This window comes from Mandrillus leucophaeus, unplaced genomic scaffold (genome assembly GCF_000951045.1).
Source record: "Mandrillus leucophaeus isolate KB7577 unplaced genomic scaffold, Mleu.le_1.0 Scaffold222, whole genome shotgun sequence".
Taxonomy (NCBI): Eukaryota; Metazoa; Chordata; class Mammalia; order Primates; family Cercopithecidae; genus Mandrillus; species Mandrillus leucophaeus.
In genome coordinates, this window is record NW_012102277.1 from 1,754,452 (window position 1) to 1,782,247 (window position 27,796).

The 27,796-nt window shown below is 40.4% G+C and overlaps 1 protein-coding gene across 6 annotated transcripts in view; it reads left to right on the forward strand.

The window, feature by feature from the left end:
- Positions 1–27,796, forward strand: part of GRIA1 (glutamate receptor, ionotropic, AMPA 1) — a 329,069-nt gene that overhangs the window by 266,606 nt on the left and 34,667 nt on the right. For all 6 annotated transcript variants that reach the window (XM_011981230.1, XM_011981231.1, XM_011981236.1 and 3 more), the window contains 2 exons: positions 12,863–13,061; positions 18,572–18,819. In XM_011981230.1, the coding sequence (XP_011836620.1) occupies positions 12,863–13,061; positions 18,572–18,819 (447 nt within the window). The remainder of the gene's footprint in view (positions 1–12,862; positions 13,062–18,571; positions 18,820–27,796) is intronic.

Sequence of the window (27,796 nt, forward strand, 5' to 3'; positions counted from 1 at the left end):
CATGTTTCCTCTCCCACAGCCCCTGCTCCTGTGGATCACCTAATGCTGTCACTTGGATCTCGGCAGTCAGCCTGCCCCTTCCAATTTCTGTGGGCTCTGCAGTGCTTTTCACCCATCATCATCATTGTTAATCAATCAATACCATAAACAACAATCGTAGTAACATCGTAAATCAATACAGCTGAGTGATTATATTGTAATGGAAGAATGATAGTGGTTTAATGGGAATACAGAAGGGGTGGCTCAGAACCATGCTGGCAAAGGTTGGGGAAGTTTACAGAGGAGGTGAGATCTTACTCACCTCTTCTATTTTACATCTACTATTTTATATCTACTATTTTATATCTACTGGCATTCTCCCAGCCGTGTACCTGTTCTGCTTGGTGATCTCCCACTCCTACTTCAAAATCTAACACAATATCTCCTCTTCTGGTAAATTTTCCTGACCTCTGCTAGCAGAGTAATTAGCGAGCCCTTCTGTGTTCCTTCCTTGCTACTTTCTTACTTGTCATATAACTAAGATAGTAGAATAATTATTGTCTATGACATTTACATAAGATGGTGATGATGGCTTAACAGAGTGCTAACTATACTATGAGCTAACCATACTGTGCTGAGTACTTTGCAGAAAATCTATGGTTTCTGACATTAAATTTTATGTTTTTTAATGAGTAGGCTCCACTGCCTTCCTATCTTCTCTATCAGACTGAGCCTAAGGAAGGGAGAGATCATGGCATATTCACTTTTATCTCCCCAATGACCAACAGCGTCTGCCATATAAGAAATGCTTGCAAAGTAAACGAATAAATAGTATGGTACTCACAGTCCTAGAGATTCCTATCTCCCGGTTCTTCAACCAAATGCTAATCTGGGTAATGCTATGAAGAGATTTTATAGAGGCAATTAAAATCTCAGTCAGTTCACTTTAAGACACAGAGATTATCTAGGTGGGTCTGGCCCAATCAGGTGAGCTCTCAATAAGCAAGAAGTCATCTCCAGCTAGTGAATGTCAGAGAGATTCAAAAAATGAGAAGGATTTGACACACTATTGTGGACTTAAAGATGAAGGAAGTCAAGTGATGAGAAACACAACAACTTCTAGAAGATGACAGCCAGCAAGGAAACAGTGACCTCAATCCTATAACCACAAGGAGATGAATTCTGCCAACAACCAGTGAGCTTGGAAGAGATAAGAACCACAGTTCCAACCAACACCTTGGCTTCAGACTAGATAGACCCCGAGCAGAGAATCTGGCCACCCTTAGACAGACCTCTAATCTACAGAACTGTGAGATAGTAAATGAATGTTGCTATAAGCTGCTGTGTTTGTGTCATTGTGTTATGCAACAGTAGAATACAAATACAAGCAGGTTTCCAATTCTATCAGATATTGGTGGTCAGACTGCTGACCAAAAGTTCCACTGGGCTTTGAAGAAGTCAGTGTTGCTGAGATTCAACATCACAGAGGAGTCATGAGTTAAGGAAGTCCATGCCCACCCATAAATGAATCAGAATTAGGTGAGGGAGATAGTGTCCTGCAATAGCTAAAGTGCTGGATAAGAAATATGAAATCTCAGTTTCTAGTCCCAGCTCTGTCATTGCCTTACTGTGTGACTCTGGGCCAGTCATCTTAGGTCTTTGAATTACAGTTCTCTTATCTGCAAGATCAAAATATTCCTACTTCTCCCATCCATTTTACAGGGCTGTAAATGAAGTTGAAGTAAGATAATAGGTTCAACAAGCCACATAAGTTGTAGCCAATTCTGCAGGCAAAAAAAAAAAAAAAAAAAGGCGGGGGAGATTCCTCAAATACCTAGCGGGGATTGGGAAGAGCCAGGCCAAGTTGCAAGGCTAATAAAATTCAGGTGACTAGGCAGACAGACCTCCAAGGGCTTCAGATCACAGCTGTTTGTTCCCTGCCAAGAAAAGTGCTGCTTTGCCCTGTGGCTCCCTGGGAGAATAATCATCATCAAAAAAAGTAATGTTTTGTGTTTCAACAGCACTTTTCCAAGTGCTTTCCCCTGTACCATTTTAATTCCAACAGCTTGTATCCGTTAAAGGAAAGCAATGGACTAAGAGTCTTTCTAGTTTTGAAAGTTTTGGTTTCTCACAGTGAAGTAGGGTAAGTCTAACCTATTATACAGAGCAGGAAGACAGAGGCCCAGCTAGGCAGGTGACTCACCAAGTTATGGAGATGGTCAGTGAAAGAGCAAAGGCTCTCATTCCCAGCCCTGGCCTCTAATAATTCTAGCTCCCTGCCTTTAGTATGGAGCTGGGAAAATGTAGCTTTCCTGGATAGAGGCCCAGCTTCACCTGAGCGAGTTCCAAATTGAAGGTAGGGAGGATTGCCTTGCCCTCAAGTTCCTCTCTTGCGAATTACATGCAAATGAAGCATTGGGATTAAGTCAGACTTTGAACTTTTCCCCCAGCTCTCCAGTTATGCCAGAAATGACAGTTGCTGGCTATTAAGCAGCAAACTCTTTCTTTGGTATTGTCATTAAGTAGGCGGGGATGTGAGGACTATGGTTCACGGTAGACTGAAAAAAAAAAACATAAAAATATCAATTAAAAGAGAACAGGGAAGAAGGAGTCTTAGATGTGTGGAAGTTCTGTGGGAAGGCTTTGGGCTTCACTAGATGATCCTGAACTTGGGATGGCTTCGCTGGGTTCTTCAGTTTAGGGATGTTAGAAAAGGAGGCAGCCATCCTGAACACTTGGTTTGATGCCATGACTCCAGACACCTTGGACCATACACAGTTTTGGATTCTCCTGACCCTGACAATTCTTCCCAGGGTCCAAAATCCAATGTGCATAGAGATGCCAGGTTATAAGACAGACATTATTTATGCATTCATTTACTAATGAGGGTCTGCTCCATGCTGAGCACTGGAGATACAATGCTATACCAAAGAATTAAAAGATTCCTTTGCTTTCATGGAGCTTATGGTCTAGGGGAACAAAGACAATAGAAGAGGCAAACAGATGCCATAGTTCTGCTGCTATGAGAGCCACACAAGGCTCTGAGTCTTACACTTGAATACTAAAAATGTAATGGTTAGGATGAGGTCTGAAGGATGAATAGGGGCTGATGCATTGATCAGGGGAAAGAGCAGCATGTGATAAGGATGGGAGCCTTTTGAATATGAGGGGCCAGACAAACAGCTGTATGACCAGAGTACAGCAAGTATGTTGCTGGGTGACATTGGAGAGTGAACCAGGGGCCAGACCACACAAGGCCTCAAGGCTCATCAAAGAGTTTGAATTTATTCCAAGTGTTAAAAGAAAAGCTTTGGTGGGTTTTAAGCAGAAAAGCAACATGGTGCAATTAATATGTTTCAAAAGATCACTCTGACTACCTTGTACAGGTAGCCTTATACAGGTGGGCAGTGGGGGCATAGAGGACGGGATGGAGGCAAGAAGTCCAGTTCAGTCTCAAGTGACATCAACAAGATGGCAGAGCCAGGCACAGTGGCAGACGCCTGTACTCCTAGCTACTTCGAAGGCTGAGGCAGGAGGATTGCTTGAGCACAGGAGTTCTGGGCTGTAGCGTGTTATGCCGATCAGGTGTCCACACTAAGTTTGGAATCAATATAGTGACATCCCAGGAGCAGGGGACCACAAGGTTGCCTAAGGAGGGGTGAACTGGCCCAGACTAGAGTTGGAGCAGGTCAAAACTCCAATGCTGATCAGTTATGGGATCGTGCCTGTACATAGCAACTGCACTCCAGCCTGAGCAACATAGTGAGACACTGTCTCTAAAAAATAATACATAGAACAAGATGGCAGAATAGGAGATAACCTGCTCATATCCCCCTAACAACAATAAGAATTCTGCAGCCATCCGCAGGAAAAAAAAAGTCTCTCTGCAGGAGCGTTGAGTTTCAGGTAGGAGGTTATAAAACCCTGGTAGAGCCCAATACCTAAGAAGGCTGTTTTAAGAGTGTAGAATAGCACCCAGGTAGCAAACTTAATCATGCTCTTAGGTTCAAACCTGTAAACAACTTTGTTCATGAAAGGGCTTGGCTTCAGCCCTATTTGGCTTTGAGCCTGCAACCAACACCATCTGCCAATCGGTCCAGGAGAAATCATGCACCTTTGTGCCTCTGTAGAAAGTTTTGATTGCCTGCCGACACTAGTCTTGCCAGTGGATCTGAAAGTTATCCGGCAGTTTGACTCCAGCCCCCTATAGCTGTAGGCCCAGCTTATTACAGCTTGCACAAGGGAAGCTCACTCATACCTCACAGACCGGAAATTGCCTGTCCATAGGAACCTCTGTGATAGCCAACAAGGCTCCACCCCACAGCAGATCCAGAGGGGGCCCAGTCTCAGCTTTCACCCCTCTTGCTACAGTTGGGAAACTCCCCCACCCATGCAGGAAATTGGTTGGGAAGTACACACATCTGGGCTACTAGGGTGAGCTCACCAGCATCTATGCCACTGTGGATCCTGCGGGGACCCAGTCTTGGCTTTAGTTCCACTTAAACTGCAGTAAGAGAACTGCCCTGCCCATGCAGGAAACTGCTGTGAGCACACATGTCTGGAACACTGTGGGCAGGCTTGCCAACCTCTGTTCCACAGCTCCTCTTACTATAGTCAGGAAATTGTACCACTTATTCAGGGATCTGTCAGAAAACACAAAGCCATATGGACCAATGAGACAGGCTTCTGAACTCAGGTTCCTACCCATCTTTCCCACACAGCTCTGGTAGCCCCTTTGACTCCTCTCTAGGTCCGACTAAGCTGGAGTACCATCCCAACCTCTAAGTCCTCACAAGACTTACAGAGAACCCTAGATTAGGGTACCCTCTAGTGTTGAAATGGCTGCAGCAGTCACAGACTCTGACAACAGATTAGATTGCATAGATTTCTGGACAGGTCAACTGAAGGATGAGCACAAACAAGGCCAGACTGCAAAGATTAGAATAAATATCTAACTCTTCATTGTATGAGATTGACATACATCCACAAGCATTAAGAACAATCTTGGAAGTATGACCTCACCTAATGGACAAAACATGACACCAATGAGGGACCCTAAAGAGAAGAAAATATGTGATCTGTTGGACAAGTAATTCAAAATAGCTGTGTGATTTAGAACTTAAAATATAATAATTAAAAAATTTTAAAAAAATTAAAAAAGAGACAAAATAGCTATGTTAAGGAAGCTCAGTGAATTTTAAGAAAACACAGAGAAACAATTCAACAATTTAACAGAGAGACTGAAATAATAAAAAAATTCTGGAACTGAAAAATACAAATGAATGAAAAAAATTTTAAATGCAATAGAAAGCATAAACAGCACAAGTTAATCAAGCAGAAGAAGGAATCAATGAGCTTGAAAACAGGCTCCTTGAAAACACAGCCAAAGGAGAAAAAAAAGAAGAATGAAAAAGAACAAAGAAAGCTTACAGAATCTATGGAATAGCATCAAAAGAGCAAATATTTTGGTCATTGAAGTTCAACAGGGAGAAGAAAAACACAAAAGGGTAGATGGCTTATGTAAAGAAATAACAGAGACCTATCCAAACCTAAAGAAAAATATAATTATCCAGGTAGAGGAAGGTCAAAAGTCACCAATAGAATTCAACCCAAATAAGACTATCTCAGACATGTTATAATCAAACTTTCAGAGGTCAAAGACAAAGAGAATTCTAAAAGCAGCAAGAGAAAAGAAGCAAATAACATGGAAGAGTATATTCCAACACACCTGGCAACAGACTTCTCAGCAAAAACTTTGCAGACCAGGAGGAAGTACTCTTGGTGACACATTAGGAGTACTGAATGAAAAGATGAAAACTTGCTAACCAATAAGCCTGTACCCAGAAAAGCTATTTGTCAGAATTGAAGGAGACATAAAGACTTTCCTGGACAAATGAAAGACCCAGAAATTCATCACCATCAGACAGTCTTACTAGAAATGTTAAAGAGAGTTTTTCAAATGGGAAGTAAAAGACACTGTGTAACAATAAAACATATAAAGTTATAAAACTCACTGGTAAAAGCAAATATACAGACATTCACAATATTCTGATATTATAATCATGGTGTGTAAACCACTTACATTATTAGTACAAAAACTAAAAGACAAAACTATGAAAAATAACAATAACTACAATAATATGTTAAGAGATAGAGCTATTGAATGTTTATTGTAAGCCTCATGGTAGCCACAAAGCAAAGATTTCTAATAGTTAAACAGAAAATAAAAGCATACTACTAGAGAAAATCTCTTAATCACAAAGAAAAACAGTAAGAAAACACAGAATAAAGAATCTGTTTTTTGAAAACTAGAAAACATGTAACAAAATGGCAGTGGTAAGCCCTGCCTGAATTACCTGAAACGTAATTGCTTAAATCATCTAATTAAAAGACATAGAATGGCTGAATGAATAAAAATAAATAAGACCCAATTATATGCCACTCACAAGACAGTCACTTCACTGTCAGACTAAGAGAATACATAGTCTGAAAGAAAAAGGAGGGAACAAGATATTCCGCATAAATTAAAACAAAAAAATGAGGCAGGAGTAGTCACATTTATATCAGAAAAAAATACATTTTCAGGAAAAAAATTGTAACAAAAAAGACAAAGAAAGCGATTATATAATGGTAAAGGAATCAAACACAGCAAGAGAATGTAATAATTATAAATATATATTCAACTAGCATCAGAGCACTTAAATATGTAAAGCAAATATTAATAGATGTAAACAGAACTATACTCTGCAATAAAATAATAGGAGAAACTTCAACACTTTCCACAATAGACAGATCATTCAGACAGAAGATAATCAAAGAAACACCAGACTAGATGTTTCTAGATGCACTCTAGACCAAATGGACCTAACATACATTTACAGAACTTTCCATTCAAGAGTTGTAGGATATACATTCTTTGCAACAGAACATAGATCAGTCTGCACCATATATCACATACAAAACAAGTATATCACATACATATATCACAATACAAAACAAGTATTAACAAATTTTTAAAAATCAATGTTATATTAAGTATCTTTTATAACCACAGTGCAATAAAACTAGCAATCAATAACAAGAGGAACTTTGGAAACCATACATAATTACAGAAATTAAACAACATGCTCCTGAACAACCAATCAACCATGAGGAATTTTTTAAAAATTTTTTAAATTTCGTGAGACAAATGAAAATGAAAACATGACATATGAAAACCTATGAGATACAGCAAGAGGAAAGTTTATAGAAATAAACACCTATGTCAAAAAAAATAGAAAGATATTAACAACCTAGCACTGAACTTCAAAGACTAAAAAAGCAGAACAAACTAAATCTCAAATTTACAGAAGGAAATAAATCATAAAGACCAGAACATAGATGAATAAAATAGAGGCTAAAAACAACACAAAAGCTCAAAAAGAGTTGCTTTTTGGAAAGACAAAGCTGACAAACCTTTAGCAAGACTAAGAAAAAAAGAAATGACTCAAATAAATAAAATTATAAATGGAAAAGGAGACATTAAAATTGATACCACAGAAATATAAAGGATCATAAGAGACTATTATGATAACTATACACAACAAATTGTAAAACCTAGAAAAAAATAAGTTCTTAGACACGTGCAACCTATCAAAATTAAATTATGAAGATATAGAAAATCTGAAAAGACCAATGACAAGCAATGAGATTGAATCAGTAATAAAAAGTCTCCCATCATTAAAAACCAAGGACTGATGGCTTCACTGCAAAATTCTACCAAATATTTAAAGAAGAACTAATTTAATTCTTCTCAAACTATTCCAAAAAAATTGAAAGGGAGGAAACTGTTCCAAACTCATTCTTTGAAGCCAGAATTACCCTAATCCCAAAACCAGACACAACAGAGAAGAAAACTACAGGCTAATATCCCTGATAAACATAGATGCAATAATCCTCCACAAAATAGTAGCAAACCAAATTCAACAGCACATTAAAAAGATCATGCACCATGATCAAGTAGGATTCAGCCCAGGGATGCAAGAATGGTTCATTATATTCAAATCAATAAACATGATACATCCCATTAATAGAATCAAGAATGCAAATTATATGATCATTTCAATATATACAGAAAAAGCATTTAATAAAATTCAGCACCCATTTATGATAAAAACCCTCAACAAATTAAGTATAGAAAGAAAATACCTCAACACAATAAAGGCCATATATGACAAACTCACAGCTAACATCATATTGAATAGGGAAAAGTTGAAAGCTTTTCCCCTAAGATATGGAACTAGATGAGGATGCCCACTGTCCCCACTTCTATTCAACATTGTACTGGAAGTCCTAGCCTGAGAAATCAGGCAAGAGAAAGAAGTGAAGAGCATTCAAATTGAAAAAGAAGAAGTTAAATTTTCCCTGTTTGCAGATGACATGATCTTCTATATAGAAAAACCTAGAAACTCTGCCAAAAAGCTAATAGAAATTCAACAAAGTTGCAGGGCATAAAATCAAACTACAAAATTAATAGCATTTTTATAGTCTAACAGAAAACTACATGAAAAAGAAATCAAGAAAGCAATTCCATTTACAATTGCTGCACAAAACACATCTAAGAGTAAATTTAACCTAGGAGATAAAATATCTCTATGGTAAAAACTATAAAACATTGATGAAAGAAATTTAAGAGGACACAAGCAAATGGAAAGATATCCATTATTCATAACTGAAAGAATTAATATTGTTAAAATAGCCATACTACCCAAAGAATCTACAGATTCAATGCAATTCCTATCATAATATCAATAACATTCTTCACAGAAATAGAAAAATAATCCTAAAATTTGTATGAAACAACAAAAGACCCTGAAGAGCCAAAGCAATCTTGAACAAAAAGCACAAAGCTAGAAGCATCACACTACCTGACTTCAAAATAGACTACAAAGCTATAGTAACCAAAACAGCATGGTACTGGCATTAAAACAGACACAACACACAGACTAACAGACCAAAATAGACAACCCAGAAATTAATCTACACATTTACAGCCAACTGATTTTCAACAAAGGTGTCAAAAATATGCTCTGGGAAAAGGATAATCTCTTCAATAAATGGTGCTGGGAAAATTGGATATCTACCTGCAGAATTAAACTAGATCTCTATCTCTCACCATATACCAAAATCACCTCAAAATGAATTAAAGACACAAATATAAGATTCAAAACTATGAAAGTGCTAGATAAAAACATAGGTAAAACGTTTCATGGTAGTGGTCTGGGCAAAGATTTTTTAAATAGAACCTCAAAATCCCAGACAACAAAAGCAAAAATAGACAAATGGATTGCATCAAACTAAAAAGCATAGCATAGCATAGTAAAAGAAGCAATCAACAGGGTGAAGAAACAAGCTACAGAATAGGGTAAAAATATTTGCAAACTATGTGTCTCACAAGAGGTTAATATTAAAAATATATAAGGACCCAACAAAAATGCAAATAAGTCAATTAAAAATGGACAAAAAACCTACATAGACTTTTCTCAAAAAATAAGTATACAGATGACCAACAGGTATATGAAAAAGTGTTCCACATCACTAACCATCAGGGAAATACAAATCAAAACCATAGTGAGATATCACCTCACCCTTGTTAGAAAGGCTACTATGAAGAAGACAAAAAATAACAAATGCTAGCAAGGGTGTGAGGAAGGGGAACCCTTATATGCTGTTAGTGGGAACATAAATAGTGCAGCCATTATGGACAACATTATGGAAGTTCTTCAAAAATTTAAAAATAAAACTACCATATGATCCAACAATCTCACCATTGAGTAAATATACAAAGGAAATTAAATGAGTACATCAAAGAGATATCTGGCACTCTCTTGTTTATTGCAGCACTATTCACAGTAACCGAAATATGGAATCAACATATGTGCCCATCGACAGATGAATCGATTTTTTAGAAAGTGGTATGTACTCAACGAAATAGTATTCAGCCATAAAAAAGAATGGAATCCTATCATTTGCAACAACATTAATGGAGCTAGAATACATTTTGTTAAGTGAAATAAGCCAGGCACATAAAGACAAGTGCCACATGATCTCACTTATATATGGAATGTAAAAAAAAAAGATCTCATAGCAGTACAGAGTAAAACAGTGGTTCCAGAGACTGGGGAAGTGAGAGGGAGGGGTGATGGGAGGAGATTTTTTTTGTTTGTTTTGTTTTGTTTTAGACGGAGTCGCGCTCTGTCACCCAGGCTGGAGTGCAGTGGCCGGATCTCAGCTCACTGCAAGCTCCGCCTCCCGGGTTCACGCCATTCTCCTGCCTCAGCCTCCCGAGTAGCTGGGACTACAGGCGCCTGCCACCTCGCCCAGCTAGTTTTTTGTATTTTTTCTTAGTAGAGACGGGGTTTCACCGTGTTAGCCAGGATGGTCTCGATCTCCTGACCTCGTGATCCGCCCGTCTCGGCCTCCCAAAGTGCTGGGATTACAGGCTTGAGCCACCACGCCCGGCCGGGAGGAGATTTGTGAACAGGTGCAAAGGCACAGTTAGATAGAAGGAATAAGTTCTTGTGTTCTATTGCACAGTAGGGTGACTATATTTAACAATAATGTATATTTCAAAATAGCTCAAAGATAGTATTTTGAATGTACTCACCACAAAGAAATGATAAATGTTTGAGGTGATCTGCATGCTAATTACTCTGAATTGATCATTATATAATGTATACATATAGCAAAACATCACCCTGCACCCCATAAATATGTACAATTTTTGTGTGTCAGTTGAAAACAAAATAAAATTTAAAAAATAAAAGTACAGTTTAGAGGCCATTGTGTTCATCCAGATTTGGGAAAGCTGCTGCAGCTTCAAATGACCTCAACACTTGTGTCTGCCACCTACTAAGATGAAAAGAGCACTGGGATAGTTTTATGTGAAGATCGGTGTGATTTTTCAGACCTCTTGTGCACTGGTTCTGGGGCATTGGGGAAGTGATTTTGCCTCTTTGTATCTATCTTGCTTGACTGCTTAATGGAACGCGTATATCCTGGGCTACCTACCTATGATTTTAAAGCACACAATCTCATAAATGGAAAAGCGTAAGAGGAAGCAACTGGTCCCTATCCCTGTGTGAACCTTGACCCCTTCTCTTTCCTCCTTAGAGTTGCATCCCCAGCACTTGCAGTGCTGGGGAACCAAGAGTCACCACCAAGTATATCTCTGTAAATGGTTCACTACTTGAACACCTTCAGAAATGGAGAAATGCTCTCAGTCTCAGGATAGCCATCTCAATGTTGTACACCCTATCCATCAAAAATACCTTCCTTATATTTAAGTAGTAGTTGTTGTCCTGAAACTTCTATGAAGTTCTCCTAAATCAGGTCACATAGTACAAGCCTCATGCAACTCTTCAGTGAACATGTCTCTTCAAGTCTCTTCGTCTGGTTAAATGTTCCCTGTTCCTGCAACTGTTCCTCATGCGACACAGCTTTGCTCCACTCTCCTGGTCTCATTCATTTCAACAAGTTTTCCTGTCTCTTATTTTCCCCTCCGTGTGAAACACCTAGGAGCATTCTTTTCCACATAGCAAGCAATGACATATATTTGTTGGATTTCTTGGAGTGAACACTGTCTGCCTAAGGTGAAAAGGGATCTCCAAGAAATCAAGGTAGAGTGAAGTGTCAAGGGACGTGGGAATAACATATATAAAGTCAACACAGATAAGCAGTGTGGAACAACAGAGCAAGCCAACAGGCCTGCGTACTGCTCTCCTGAGGCACAGTCGACTCTTGGCTTTCTTTGTAAAACTCATGGGTTGCATTGGTGATTTCTCTGATTGTTAAATATAGGGTTTCAATCAAACACTGTCACCTATTGAAGACTCTGAGCTTGAGGCTGTGAGAGCACTTGTCAGAAAGGGCTTAAAGGTACAGGAGCTCCAGAATAACACTTCCTCGATAAATTGAACAAGATGGAAACAGAAATGAAATGCAAAAAACTTTATCACTATAGGATTCATTATGATTTGATGCCCTAACTGCTTACCACATAAAATCACCACAAGTCACATGCAAATCAACTTATAATATCTTGGGAACCCCTGGACTTGGAAGTATCCTATCAGATCAGAGAGAGAACAGTGGAACTCTTGGCTGGTGATGTTTCTCTTCATTGTTTGGTGGTTAAGAGAGGAGAATAGCACTCTGAGAAGTTCAAAGATACATTTCTCACCTCATAATTGATTGTCATATTTGCCTTTTTTTATCTTTTTATTTCAGCCAAATTATCTTCCTTGGGTGAGTGGGGGAAAGAATTGTGTCTGCACCCCATGGTGACATTCCCCACAATGGCTGGAGTATGACTGTTCTGATTCTGTTTCCAATGTATTCTTCCTTCCTTTCCTTCTAGTCCACTATTTTGGTGGCCTTTGCCAGCCAGGAGAGCAATAATAAGGCAGTCTGAAAACATGTCTGAGTCAATCAAATGTTTGCATCATGTGTATAAATGTATTTGCATTCATATGTGTATGCACAAACCATTTGGTGTGTATGTAATTGCTTATGCATATTTGTGATTTTTGTGGGCAAGTGTTGGCATATCTGTGTCTTTGTCATCATGTGTCTTGCTGTTATATATGTGTAAAAGTGAGTGTGAATACGTGCATGTGGGCTTTATCACCCCTGAAGGACAGCAACCCCACAGGTCCATGTCCTTAATAAGGAACAAAATATGGAGTCTCTCTAACATTTGAATTCTCATCTTGCTGACAGATAAAAAGGGTGCAATAGGGCCTGAAAGCTCTGCCGCCAAGCCCCAGACTAGTGCTCAGTCCCTCCCCAGAGCCTTCCACAGTTGATGTCCATGCTGCTGATGCCTCTTCCCTTTGGCCTACAGGTCCCTGTCTGGTCGCATCGTTGGCGGAGTCTGGTGGTTCTTCACCTTGATCATCATCTCCTCATACACAGCCAACCTGGCCGCCTTCCTGACCGTGGAGAGGATGGTGTCTCCCATTGAGAGTGCAGAGGACCTAGCGAAGCAGACAGAAATTGCCTACGGGACGCTGGAAGCAGGATCTACTAAGGAGTTCTTCAGGGTAGGGACATCCTTTGTCCCAAGGCATTTTCTCAAAAGGGAACCACAACTGTCATTAAAATGTCCTTCTCATTATATAGCCTGAGATAACAGGCAGCCAGAGCAAGTGCTTAACTGACTGTAAGTCAGGGAAACTCAGGACATTTCTAAGCTTTCTACCACCCCCCTGAGAAATCTACATTTCTACATTTGTAGAAGCTTCAAAGCTCCTGCATTGATTTAGATCCCTTGTCTGTATCAGTCTGTGCTAATTCTCTGAGGGCTGCAAAAAAACATCAAATACAATTTCCTCTCTGTTCTCACAGAAACCTTATAGTCTAGTTAGTAATCAATTAGGAACAGCTTATGGACAACAGCTGGACCTGATGATCTTTGTGTCCCCTTCTATCTCGTAGAAGGAGCTCAGTGAATGTTTGTTGACTTGATGAATCAGAGGATAGTATATGGGAAAAAAAAATAACTGGAAAAAGTGATCTATTAAATAGTTCCAGGAGAGAGAGAAAATGTGAAGTGGGAGTGGAGGTGGTGAGATGTGTTTTGGCAGGAGACAGTGAGCGGAGGCAAAGGAGCAGAGAGCTTAGGAGCACAACCTTCAAGGTCAGCAGATGGAGGCCCGGAACCTGGCTCCATCCCTTACTTGTTCTGTGCACTTAGCCTCTGTGACACCGTTTCCATTCATGCATATAATGAGAATAATGTCTATATTAGAGCCTAACAAGACTAAAAGAGATAGGGAATCTAAAGTAAGAGGCAAAACAAGGAACAATCAATGGAGGTTCCCTATACCATTAGGACTTTAGGAAATGCAAACATCTGGGAGTCATTCTGAAGAATCGGTAGAGACTGAAGCCATGCAGGGTAGACGTGTAAACATTTCTAGATATCACAAAACCAGGCCAGACCTGAGGAGGCTAAGTACATCCTAGATAAAAGGAACAACTTGAACAGATGCCCAGAAGCAGGAAAACCTGTGGTTTCCCTGGACTTTAGGGATGTTTGTCCCAGGAGTTGAAGAAACAGTACATGGAACTACCATATATGGATCAAATAAGAATAATAAGAAACGTTTGCTACTGTCTACATATGAACCAAGTCCTGTGCTAAGCACACCCTACACGAATTATCTCATTTAATCCTCTCATTAAAGATGAGTTAGAGATTGTCTCTATTTTATAGATTAGAGTTAGGATATGTCCCCATTTTATAGATCAGAAAATTAAAAGTAATCTCCTAAGATCACACAGCTAATAGTAGCAGAAGGAACAGAGAGAGCAGGCTGCCATATTGCCTCAACAAAAGAGAAGGGATCCTGTACAGCCATACCTAGTTATCTCACTACAACTTCATGGAGCAAACTCCAGGCCCGAATAAACCACTGTGGGAGGTGCTGCAGGTTCTTGACCATGGGCTTTGTATTCTGTATGATAGTCAGGAAAGGGAACAAAACCTTAACCATCACTGATCCTAACCCCAAGGCTAAAATCATCAATTTTCAATGTATCAGAGCAAGAAGGTGCCTTAGAGGTCACCTAGTCAGAGCCTGTCATTTTAGAGAGAAGCATTACTTGCTTAAGCTCACCCAGCCAGTAAATAAAAAAGCCACTTACAAACTCATTACACTTCCCTGACATTTTTAGCCTGCAACAAAAGTGTGAAGAAGGTGCCTGTTTCTACTTGTCCATAAAGCCTGTCCTATGTCCCAACCCCTGCTGATGCAGTTAGGGAACCATCTAATTCACTTAACAATGCTCTCAGCCTTATAGTATAGACAACATGCACCAGTCCTCAAAGTACTTTTGCATCTATGGTTTCATTTATGTTTCACCTGCGACCTCAGGCAGAAGAGGTACTTGTGGCAGCCACTTTGTGGGTAAGAAATTAAAACTTGGGAAATTCTTTTGATGCAGGTGTCAGGGGTGGGTACCAAATCTGAGTTTTCTTGTTCCAACCGAAGTATTCTTGTCACTGAACCACATGGTCTTAATGTGGTGGTGTCATTAAACTGACAAACATTTTTGAAAAGATCCCTCAGGATGACAGCTGGGCTTGTGGACACATCTAGTCTAACTGTACCATTTTATAGTTGGGAAAACTGAGGCCCAGAGAAGAAAACGGTCATGCTTACCTAGTAAGAGGCACGGCTGGGATTTAAAATTTCAAAAGTCTTTGTTAATCACTATGTCAATTGACATATTACTGCCTCTTGTCCACAGCACAAAGTTAAGAACCTGGAACCAGGGCAGTGCATATTCTACAAGTTCTGTGCCCAGGCCTACTACATTGGTGGCAAATTGGTTGTAGCCCATGTACTTACTTTGACAGGTCAGTAGTGGTTGCCTAGAGTTTCTGAGGTTACATCTGGGCTTGATATGAACGGATTCTTTGATTGATATCGATGTCTCTCATGTATAGAGGAAGGGAAACTGGTACCAAGCAAGCCAAGTATGAAGCATTCCTACCCTAAAGTGAAACCTGAAAAAAAAGCATAATTATTAGTAGTCATTGCACTACTTATAGAATGCCTTCTTGTGCCAGGCACTGGGTTATGCATTTTACCTGTGTTCTCATATAATCTCCATGGCAACACTGTGAAGTGCACAGTATTATTACCATTTTCAGAAGAGGAACACTGAGGCTCAGAAAGGCTATGCTACTTGCCCAATGTCTTTCATCTAATAAGATACAAAACCTAAAATGAGGGAGGCGGCTGGTTGCAGTGGAAAGGCACAATGTGTGCAATCAGGAGACCAAGGACTCCTGGGTCTGCCACTAACAAACTGCATGACATTGGACAGTTTATTGCCACATCATGGGCCTCAGTTTCCTTACTTGTAAAAGGAGAGTGCTGCCAAGATATGTCCCATGCATAATAAGCCTTTCTATCTCTGTGACTCTGACCTTGGATAATTATCCCACCAAGAGTTTGGTGGCTGGGGAGATAAGGTCACCTACCACCCCCACAAGGCAGAAGGAGGGAATACTGAGACAAGAATTCTTCTATTCCAGTCTCTGAAAAAGCTGGCTTCTTGTCCCCGTGACAGCCCACAGCTTCTTGGCAGCTCCAGCCCAGAGATGCTTAATCCTCCATTGACAGTTTAATTAAGATGTATGAAGGGCCATGGGAGCTGCAGATGATCGGAGAGATCCAAGAACAAATGCCCTGAGTACGCTTCCAATCTTCCCTGCCATTCATGCTACCTTCACATTCCTGGAGATTAGATTTTCCTGATAGTTCATCCCGAGTGTCTATGTGCACAGCCTTAACATTTGGGGCACTGGGGTGAGGCTGGGAGGACATATTAATTTTCTGCAACTGTTGCCCAGAAGGCTCCTCAGCCCTGCCTGTCAACAGCCCAGTTCCCTGCTGTGTCCATCCTGTCAGGTCAAATTGCATCTTGCAATTGCCCTGCTGTGTGTTTTGTTGATTTGTGCCTGGAAGATTATCTGCAAATCTGGTCACAGCTGAATTTATACATTTTCCTGCTTCCTGTGAGAGAATATTATATACATTGGCAGACCTTATGATTAATTCTGGGTAATCCCTCCCCTAACCTTGGAATCCTCCTTCTCTTTTCTCCCTTCTTTCTTCTTCTTTCTCACATTGACATTGTTGCTTGAATGATGTATCTTCAGGTAAAGAATAGGATACTTCAAGCTAGCCAGGGACTTAAAGATTACAATGCCCAAACTCCCCCTATGGAATGGATGGGGAAACTGAGGCCCAAAGAGAAGGGATTCTCTGTAAACAAAACCATGAGTGAGAAGTAGAACTAAGACTGATATCCAGGGCTTCTCACAGCCAGTCCAGTGTCCTTTCCAAATTGTAAACCAGACTGTAAAACGAGTAATATAGTTTATCTAATTATAGGCTATTAAAACTGAAGTTTTAATAGCAACTATTTCCATGACTTTTCCCTGGAGACCTGTGATTTTCCTGGGCCCCGAATATCTTTATTGATCAGCTGGCTCAAATGACAATTGTAGATCAGTATCTTAACAACACTTGCCGTGCACTAATATCAAGGAAATAAACCTGATACTTGTATACAGAAAAAAGTGATACGTTGCATGTATGATAATTTTATATTAAATAAATATGAAATCTATGTATTAACCACTGAATTATATAGAATATGTGACTCTAGCAACAGCTGTTTTTAAAAAGTAGTCCCTTAACACTTGTCCATTTAGGAAACTTTGTAATAGCCAAACTTTAGTATCCCTAAAATACATCTACCCTTTGGGAAAAGGTCACCATTTAGAAATAGTATGCTAAATGAGAAGTCTGATCGTGGTCCTGGATCATGGGCCCTGACTAGGGGCCTACCATGTGCAAGGTACTCAATTAGACTCTGTGAAGGACCCACAGGAAGGAAGACATTCTCTCAAGTAGCTTCCACATGCTTGAGACTACATACAAGAAGAGACGACTTGCAATCCTAGCAGTCTAGCCTGGCCATCCAGTGAGTGCCCCACACAGTGTGTCCCATAGGAGTATCAATCCTCACAATACTGCTTCTCAAAGTGAGGGTCACACAGGCCACACAGATCAGAATCACCTGGTGGGGACAATTCCTGAAAAAGATGTATCTAGGTTCCACTTCAGACTTGCTGACTCAGAATCTCTAGATTTAGAGCTAGGGAATCTGCATTTTAATGATCAATGTACATGATAATGGTGCCTACTGGAGTCTAAAAACCATTGGGACTGAGGTGGACTCCAAATATATAGGATTTATTCTGTTCTATGAAACAAGGATTTGATTAGACAGAACCAGCATCTCAAGTGGAATAAATAGTCCAAGCAAAGTCCCAAAGGGGAGAAGGCCCAAGGTGAGTTTAGGGGGAAATAAGGAAGGCAGTTGGGCCATATTTGGAAGATTTTAAAATGTAAGCAGATGACAATATTTGGTCCCAAGTTATCAGCTTTATTAGACAACAATATATTTGATTGGTGCAAAAGTAATTGAGGTTTTTTACCACTAAAAGTAATGGCAAAAAACCTCAATTACTTTTGTATCAACCTAATACATTCTGAGGACAGGTCTTGCAATATAGGATGACTAGAACTTGGCTACCCATGATCCAGAAATTCTGCAGTGTTTTCTTCCAATAATGAAATCAGATTCCACTGATATTCAGCGTTCTATTTCTTCTGGTTAGTATAAATATGGCCTTATTGAACAATAGATACGTCCTTTAATGTATTTAAAAGTCAGGCAGGGCCCCAGTTTCTTAATTCTCCCCTTGTTTAGGAGGAATATAATTACTCAGAAGTAATTAAAAGATTCTGAGCTATTCTGTTCATTCTGAATTTGCAAGATATTTGTACTTTGGAACCTACTGGTACTAATTAGAGCCTCTTATTTTGCAATCACTCATAATTTGTTTCTTCCTGAGCTAATCTCGCTCATGAATGTGTGATCAAGCTACACTCAGCTCTTCATTAATGCATGCGCCGACCCCAATTCCAAGCTCACTTAATTCCAGCTTTGTTTCTTTCCCTGCCAGAGGTCTAAAATTGCCGTGTTTGAGAAGATGTGGACATACATGAAGTCAGCAGAGCCATCAGTTTTTGTGCGGACCACAGAGGAAGGGATGATTCGAGTGAGGAAATCCAAAGGCAAATATGCCTACCTCCTGGAGTCCACCATGAATGAGTACATTGAGCAGCGGAAACCCTGTGACACCATGAAGGTGGGAGGTAACTTGGATTCCAAAGGCTATGGCATTGCGACACCCAAGGGGTCTGCCCTGAGGTAAGTAGCCAAGATTTGCTTCCTTGGTACTCCCTCTCCCCTCCCTATCTCAGGAATGAAGCTTCTGTGTCTGCTACAAGGCTCCAATGCCACAATGCAAGCTGTCGAGGGGGCTCTTCTTCAACACCTACGGGCCCGGAAGATTCCAGCCACCCAAGATCTTCAGCCCTGAGGTTGGAAATTGACCTGGGGGCCTCAGCTTGCTGTGACTGTCACTGCCCATGTGTTCTTCCCCTACACCTCACCTTCCTCCTCCAAGTGTGTGAAACATCAATGAACCTTGTGCTTTTGTCGTGTGATCTGTAACACCCCATCCTTTACCAGACACCTCTGCATCCAACAACGCCATGAACAGAGTTCTCCAGCAACCTGAATTCTTTGACAGAAGGTGGTTTATAATGTTTGTCTCAAAAGAAACATAAACACGTTGTCCAAATGAAAAATCAAATCTTTCGAGTCCTGAGACTCTGGCTGTGGAAATCGAAATAGTATCTAATGAATAGCACCAAATTAATTGTAGCACCTATTCTTACCTAAAGACTGATTTATTTAGCAAGATGTAGACAGTTTGATAAAGAAGCACATTCAACTTTACTTTCACGTAAAGAAATCCTGATATGCATTTTCAACAGTTGAAGAAGAGTCCTGTAGACATGGAGTCAGAATACCTAGATTTAATTCTGACTGTCTTACAAAAGGTAAAACATAGCATCTCCAAGCCCTCAGTTTCCTTATCTGTAGAGGCAGAATAATTGTTCCAGCCCTTCCTAGGTCTGAGGTGGTTTGAGTTCAAGTGGTATAATTTATGTTGAAGGTCACTGAAAACAGTACACTGTGAAGTCACCTATGAGACATTATGTCAATTATAGAAGAATTCAATCATTTGGGGGAAGTGTTGCATTTCAGGAAGGGTAAGAAGGATTAATAAAGTTTGAAAAATGATGGAGAGGGATTCCTAACCCATCTGGATATGATACCCTGGTCCACCTCTGCTTCCACTTTATTCATTTATCTTAATAATACTAAGCCCCAACATTGTTCTGGGGACTGGGCTAGTAGCTGGAGCTACAATTTTGAACAAAAAGACATAGTGCCTGTCCCCATGCAACTACATTCTTGGAGGAGAGACGGACATTAAAGAAATGATTAATGTTTAATGACAATTCTAATAGATACTAGGACAGTCTATAAACGGGGACCTAGAGGACATCTACTTCCTGCAATGTAGCAGAACGAAATTCTCACTATGAAACAACCAGATATGCTGGATAAGATATAACAAATAGCCTTTTAAATGCAAGTTAAGAAATCCCAAGGACCAAAAAGAAAAAAAACAAATCAAAACCAGAACTAAAAGCATAAGCTTATTATTCTGGGACCACCCTAAGCAGAGCAAAGGTATAAATCACGTGACAATCTACATGCGCAACAATTGACAGTACAACTAAAGACATAAAAGTAATCGAAAACATTTTAAGAGAAAAATACACTATCATCAAAGACCAGATATATTCAAAAAAGTCTGAATTAGAACCTATAGAAATAAAAAATTCATTCATTTATATAAAATCTCAGTGGAGGGGTTGAACAGCAAATTAGATAAAGTTAAAGAAAGAATTATCCACTTGGGGGTGGGGGGGAATCAAAGAAAATTCCCCAGAATAACACAGAGAAAGATGAAAAGAAAATGTAACAAAGAGTTTAAGAGACATGAAAAAGAAAAAAAAATTGAATCTGCTGTGAGTTCCAGACAGAGACAAAAGAGAATGAAGTGGAGGCAATGTTTTAAAGAAATTTTCTGGAATTTATGGAAAACGTAAATCCTCAGATTTGAAAATCAGTCTTAAGCATAATAAATAGATAAAAATCAGCAGCTGATTCAATTGAAAGTGCAGAACCATAAAGACAAAGAGATCTCAAAGACATCCAGATTTAATAAGGTTCAATTTGGTCTGCAGGATGAGTGGGGCATGGCTGGGAAGACAGGTCCAAGGATGTTTTTTTCAAGCTGAAGTTTGACAGATTAATAGGAGTCAACTAAGTGAAGGGAGGAGAAGGGAAGAAAAGAGTAGCTGAGGCAGAAGAAACAGCATGTGCAAAGATTCTAAGGCAAGAAATCATTGCATGGTCGATTAACCAAAAGCCACTAAGTGTTCTTGGAACACAGGTAGTAATACAGAGGAGAAATGTTTAAGCTGAGATTGGAGGATGAAGTGGGGAAGAATTTTACAAAGAACTTTTGTCCTTATTCAAAGAGCAATGAAAATACTTTGAAGAACTTTAAGTAATTATCTGAAAATTGAGAGAATAAAGATACCTGGAGACGTGTAGACATAATTGAATATGAACTAATGAAGATAAATGGTCTGGTATTTATCAGTCATGTGTTTTTGCCTGGTAGAATCTAAAACACTCTTTATAAGTTTGAGCAAAGTTCAAAGGGGATTCAGATGATACTGTTTGGCAAGGAAGAGGCTTTTATCTCGGAAAGTTATTGATCATCAACCTAGAAAGACTCAAAGTAGAGAATGAGTTTTATAGTTCCAGGAACATCAGTGATACCGCAATATTACAATGCACTGAAGGTTTCATGAGTCAAGGACATCCACATAAATACATGGATGTGAAGTTAAGAAAACAAAGCACAGACACATAACATAATTTGTCCAATCAATAGAGTACCTCTGCCATCCCATCCCACACACGGTTTCCTGGAACAAGGTAAGGTAACAACAACTCGGGAAATACTGTATATTTCCTGCTACTGGAAATACTGGAGTGACATGAACCTAAAACTCAGGCCATTTGGCACTCAAATGGCTTTCCACTATAATAAAAATCATCACTGAGTCAGTGCATATTAAGTGCCACTCACTGTGGTACTTGCATTACCTCTTATAACCCTTGCAACATGCCTATAAAGTACCATTATTTCCATTTTACAGATGAGGAAACAGAGTAAGAGTTAAGTTGCCTAATCAGGTTGACACAGCTAATAAGGCAGAAGCCAGATTTAAAGCCCTGGCAGTCTGACTTCAGAGCCTACGGCTGTAACTCACTCTAATGTTGCACTGGGCTTTATGAATGACAGCACCATTTAAGGCAGGGGACTGGACTTGGGCCAGGTTCTTTGCACCTACTCACATGGACCAAATAACCACCAACTTGGGAATTAAAACCAGATCTTTGAAGTTCAGAGCAGCCACTCACCACTCTGAAGGCAAAAAGTGATAATGGACACTGGCTTTAACACACCCAGCACCATTCCTTTGAGGAGTAACCCTGCTTTTATGGATTTGCTTGCTGAAAGACAGTTTCTGGAACAAATGATAAAAATAATTCTGCTTCATAATAAAGAAAAAACTAATTCTTTTGCATAAATCTCTGTAAAACATGTAACAAGCCATTTATTGATTTCAAAAAAAGACAACAAGAGAAAAGAAGAGAGAAATAAAAAAACAACATGTTTCAAATGCAGATCACTGATGACTGAACTGCAAGTCAAGAACACCCAACTGATGGTCATATGCTCCTGTCTTCCCACAGTGCTCCTTTCTCTCCAATGCAAACTTGATGGTAGTCATGGGGCCATCATAATTCCAGATTCAAAAACAGAAGAGTAACACTCGTCCTAAGAGGACCTCAAGTGTCTGGCCTGGGAAAGTTCCTCTACCCTTAATGGGATTCTGCTTCTCATCTGTGCATTAAAAGGGAACACTGCTAGCAACCAATAATGTAGAGGTTCCACAAAACACACCATTGAAGAATGGTTGCAGAAAATATGAGTAACCGTGCCTCCCCCACAGCCCACCCCCCACACACATACTGCAGCCAGGTTTCCATTATAACTCTTTTCCACACCCCATATGATGCCATTTGACCCAAGACATGGTCAAACTCCAAAGAGTTATAGCAGACCAAATACCACAAACACATGTGCCTGCTCCAGCAATCCTAGATCCACTGACTTGATCCCAGGAAACCATTCTGCATGACAGAGGTGGGCAGTAAGGAGAAGAGTAAAGACATTTGTGCTTCCTTTGGACCCATTGAAGAGGGGCTGATGTATGCTTAAAGATAACCTGGCAGAAGAAATCCAATTTCGTTCAAATGATTTTGAATCGTAAAAAAATACTTTTTTAAAAGACTGTTTAACTACTCACAAGGCTGCAAACTCTTTGGAAGTGTTTACACTACAAAAAGGTGCTTGAGTTTGTTCCAGGTATTATTATAAACTTCTCTTCAGCCCAATCAAAGGTAGGGTTTTTGCAGCTTTCACAGGAAGATGTCCTCCAGGCTTACTGCCGGTACTTGTATCAAGAGAGGACCTTCCTGGCCATTCTCCTCCACTACTTTGTCTCCATAAAGCCAGACTTCGCTGTGCCTGTGGCGCGTTCACTCTCTTACAGCCTGCCTAGAACAAGCTCCAGATTTCTCCAAGACGGATTACCCAGTTATGCTTCAGAAGATCAGCGAACTGACACCTAAGGCCCAAATGTTCCTCCAAAACTTGCCAAGTCTACTTGGCAGAAGCCAGGCCATGGTCCCTACAGAGTGTTAAAAAGCTATGTTAGTGACAGAATGGTTTTTGGTTGTTGTTGTTTGTTTCTTCTGCTCTGGAAACAAATACTCTGATGAAGCGAGGTGGTTCAATGCTTGATTTTCCATTTGGACAGGTGGCGTTTCTTTGAAACAGATGCTGTTTGTCGGCTGTCACTGCATGTTTGGGGATGGGAGAGGGGCTGTTATGTTTCACGAGCCCTCGGGTTGTGGATAAAGACCTATGCAGCCAATGCCAGTCACTAGGGAAAGGCAACTGGTAAATCTACTAATTATGATCTATTGGCCCTTTTGGTGCCAACTTAATGTATCTTGCTAGCCTAAACTGAAATGTCTTTTCTTTATTATGATGAACACTTCCTTCTATGTGTTCAAACTTCCTAAGTAAGGGGGCATAGCCCATGTTTTATAAGCCCAAGAAAGAATCCATACCAGATTGGCCTCAGTTGAAATGTCACCTAATGATTCTCTTTCACAAACTATCTACCAGGAGCTTAACAGATTTGCTAAGAGTTAGACCCTAATCAGGACATTGGTCAAAGTCTGGTCTTTAACTGTGACCGTGGTTCATGGAGTCTTCTTTGGTCTCTGTGATCATGACATGTTTGTCTTCTGTCATGTGTCTTGTTTATGCCAGATGTATGGGCCAAGGGGGCAGGAGTGCCGTACAACTTCACCCTGCAGCTTACTGGGTAATGGACACCCAGGAAGGTCTGAGACCCACTCCCTGTGCTTTCCATTTAGCGTCACCGATTGGTTTCCAAATACCTTCTCACACAAAGCACTGTGCATAATGCTGCAGGGAATGGTGGTGAGAGACGCAATCCGCAATCCCAGTATTTAAATAATGCATCATCAAGTACGGCTCATGAGCAGCATTATGTAGATACCTATTATCCTACCAATGCCATAAGAGAGTCAGAAACACTCAAAAAAAAGGAGTGTCCAGAGCTAAAAAAAACACTCAAAAAGAATTGCAGATTCTTCCACCACTAGAAGAATTGTGGAAGAATGGTGGAAGAATTGTGATAGATGGGAAGTGGGGAGAGGATTCTTCATATTAGGGGCTGAAGGAGAAAAGACAGCAAATGTAGAAATGGAGAAAAAAAAAACACATGCATGGGGCTTGTTTGCAGGAACGACAAGGGGTCCACTTTAACCAGAGAATTCATTAATAGGTAGGAGTGATTGGCTGTGGTCATATTGTGAAGAATCTCAAATGTCTCTGCATGTTTTACTATGTCCATAGGAGCCACTGAAGGTCATTGACAGGGAGGGACATGATCAGACAGGCTCCTGGAGATTACCCTGGCAGTGGTTTGCAATGTGCATCAGAGAGAGGAGGATCACAGGCAAGGAAGTCATTTAGAAAGCTGTTGTGGTCATCTTGGTAGGAGGTAATGAATGTGGTCATGAGTTACAATGGGATGCAGACCCGTGGGAGAAGTGGTGGACTCTTTGTTCATCACTAGTCATATCCTTCACTTTAAAGCTGGGAAGTTTGGAAAAGAAGTCTGTTATGTAAGCTTTCTGGGACTTTTGTGCTCCTGCCTAAGGCTTGACTGGGTACAAACTGATTTTGGCAAGGACAGAAAACAGGAAGATAGGGGATTTACCTCCCAAACAGAATTGCTGCTGCCACCTCAGTTTTACCTCTGAAATGCCTACCTGGTTAAGAAAGGCATCCCTAGAAGGGACACAAGCTTTCCAGCATACCAGCAAGAATGATGAAGGACATTGACCACCTTTAGTTCCTCCCTGCTGCATTGACTATATCTGGCCTTTATCAATTTTTTAGTATGACATGAGCCCAGAATTGTTCATCACCATCGTAGCCTCACTGGCATTCCCACTGAGTATATTTTTTATCTCTTCACGTAACCCTGTGCTGGAAAATAATCTAGCAAGAGTTGCTTGTGCATATTGGCATCTGGCTAAAGAAAAGAAGGGTGGTTAAGGCTGTGAGTCAGGAAGAGGTATCACCAAGGTTTTGTAGGGAAGGCTCTCACTTTCAGGCACTGAGGGTTTCTTCCTAGTTGCTCATCCCCGACACTGGGATGATAAAACATGCTTGTATCTTCCATGAGGTCCAGTAGGCCTTCCCTGAGAACCTTTTTATTTTTTTTTTTTTTTGACCTAATGCTAACCTGAGTGTTACAGAAAGCCATAGAGAGTTCTCTTCTTTTAGAGAATCACATTGACCCAGAAAATAATTAGGAAACAAATAAGCAAGTGCCTTTTTGTGTGGCATTGAGTCGATTGCTCTAAAGAGTCCTTCCCAACTTCAGTGTGTATCAAAATGACTCAGGGGAGCTGGTTTAAAATGCCCCTTCCTAGACTCCAATCCTTGAGACTTCTGATTTTGCAGATCCAGGAATATGCAATTTGAACAATTCCCCTAGGTGCCTCTGTTCTAAGTAAACAGCAGTCCACTCTGGGAACGAGGGCTAGAAGAGGTCAGGGAGGCAACGCGCGTGGAGTCTGAGGAGGCAGAACATGAGAAGGAGGCTCTGAAGGAGCAGGGGGATGGATATGATGGGGGGTGACCAGGAATCCTCCTGGAATGGTTCACAACCACAATTCCTGGAGTTAGATCACTTCCAGTCAAGAGTTTGACCTCACTGGGTAAGTCACTAGAACTTCATAAGCCTCTGTCTTCTTATCTGAAAAACTGGAATAATAATTTTGTGCAGTTGCTTTGACGATCTGATGAAATAGCATGAAGTGCCTGTTACAGAAGATACTTACTAGTGTTCATTTTCTACCACTCTCCTCCTCCCATTAGACCTACTAAAAAGACACTTTTGAGCCAAAGAACTTATTTTTTTCTTTTTTGTAAAACCAACTGTGTTCATCAGAAATGCACATGAACCCCACCCTCATCCCCCTCACATACACTGGCTGCATTAGAAATAAAATGTCTCTGAGAACAATTTGTGGTCCTCCCCCACAGAGAACATGCTAAAAAATAAAACCCTAATATTTCTTTTTCTCCCTCCCTCCCACCCTCACAAGTAACAGCCTGTCTTCCCGTAGTATAATACTGGTGCAGAGCCTGCTGTTGATAAATACAGTATGTCCCAGGGAAATGACAGTCCCTTTCAATTGGTCCTTACCTCCTGATGGGTAGCCAGGGATGCTTGTTGTCATGGTAACCCCATGAACTCTGTGACCCAGGTCGGGCCTGATCAGAGACAAAGCCCTCTGAGTGGAGAGGCTGGATTTACTTGCGTCCTCAGAAGAGCTGGAGAGAAAGGAAGAGAGAGAGGAAATTGGGGGATAAAAGGGGAGATAGAAAAAAAATGGGAGGGAGGTTGGGAGTGAGGGAGGTTGGAAGGGAGAGACAAAGGAAGGAGGGAGGCAGAGAGAAAGAGAGAGAGAGAGAGAGAGAGTGTGTGTGTGTGTGTGTGTGTGTGTATGTGTGTGTGTTTCAATAGAGACTGGAGGTTTGCAAAGGAGAGCTGCATCAATTCAGAAGCCTTCTCAGGTCAAGATGCATTACACCACACGTGTAATGCACGTGGGATGCATTACGGAGAGTATGGAGAAAGCTTCCTGAGACTGGTGCAGTAGTCTGGTGCAAAAGTCCAGACAAAGGAGTGGCAAGCGCTTTATTTAGCATTTTAGGGATGGTGATAAGACTTGTTGTTAACATTATTGAGCACTGACTCATCTCAGGCACTCCTAAGAAGTGATGTGCATTATCTTATTTAATCCTAACAACACCGCGGAGGTAATATTGTTTTCATCTTCATCACGTAATTCAACCTGATTCCAGACCTCTTCTCACTCATTAAGCAAGAACGCCCTCTCAAAGATGTAAGGAGGTAAATTATGAGGAAGGGATGATTATTCAGATAATAAAGATTATTTAATCCCCACCCCCATCACACACACACACACACACACACACACACACACACATACACACACACAAATAGCATTGATCCTATCCAACTAATATACAAATAAGAAAACAGATTTCATAAGGGAAATGGCTTGCTTTCTGCTCTATTTGAATTCCCTAGGGAATCCTTGCTTGACTCTGCACCATTTCTATTTGTTGGGGACAAGGAACCTCTCCAGGGTCAGAGTCATACCACAGGTGGATGTCTTACCCTATACCTACATAAAAATGCAAAACTGTACATCTGATGCATATTAAGGTTCCCCTGCTTGCCCATGACACATTGAAGCAAAAACATTCCTAAAGATTTTTATGGTCCTGAAAATTCTATATGTTTTTTGTTTCTTTCAGCAATGAAAAACAGGTCATTTTAAACCAACTGTGCCATAAGTTTAGAGGGTGGGGTAGGGGAGCCTTACATCCATTTTATGCCAATGATGTGCTGGGCAATGCATTCAGTGTCCTGTGATGGTCGTACATTAATCCTTCCCTCACCTTTTGATTTAGATA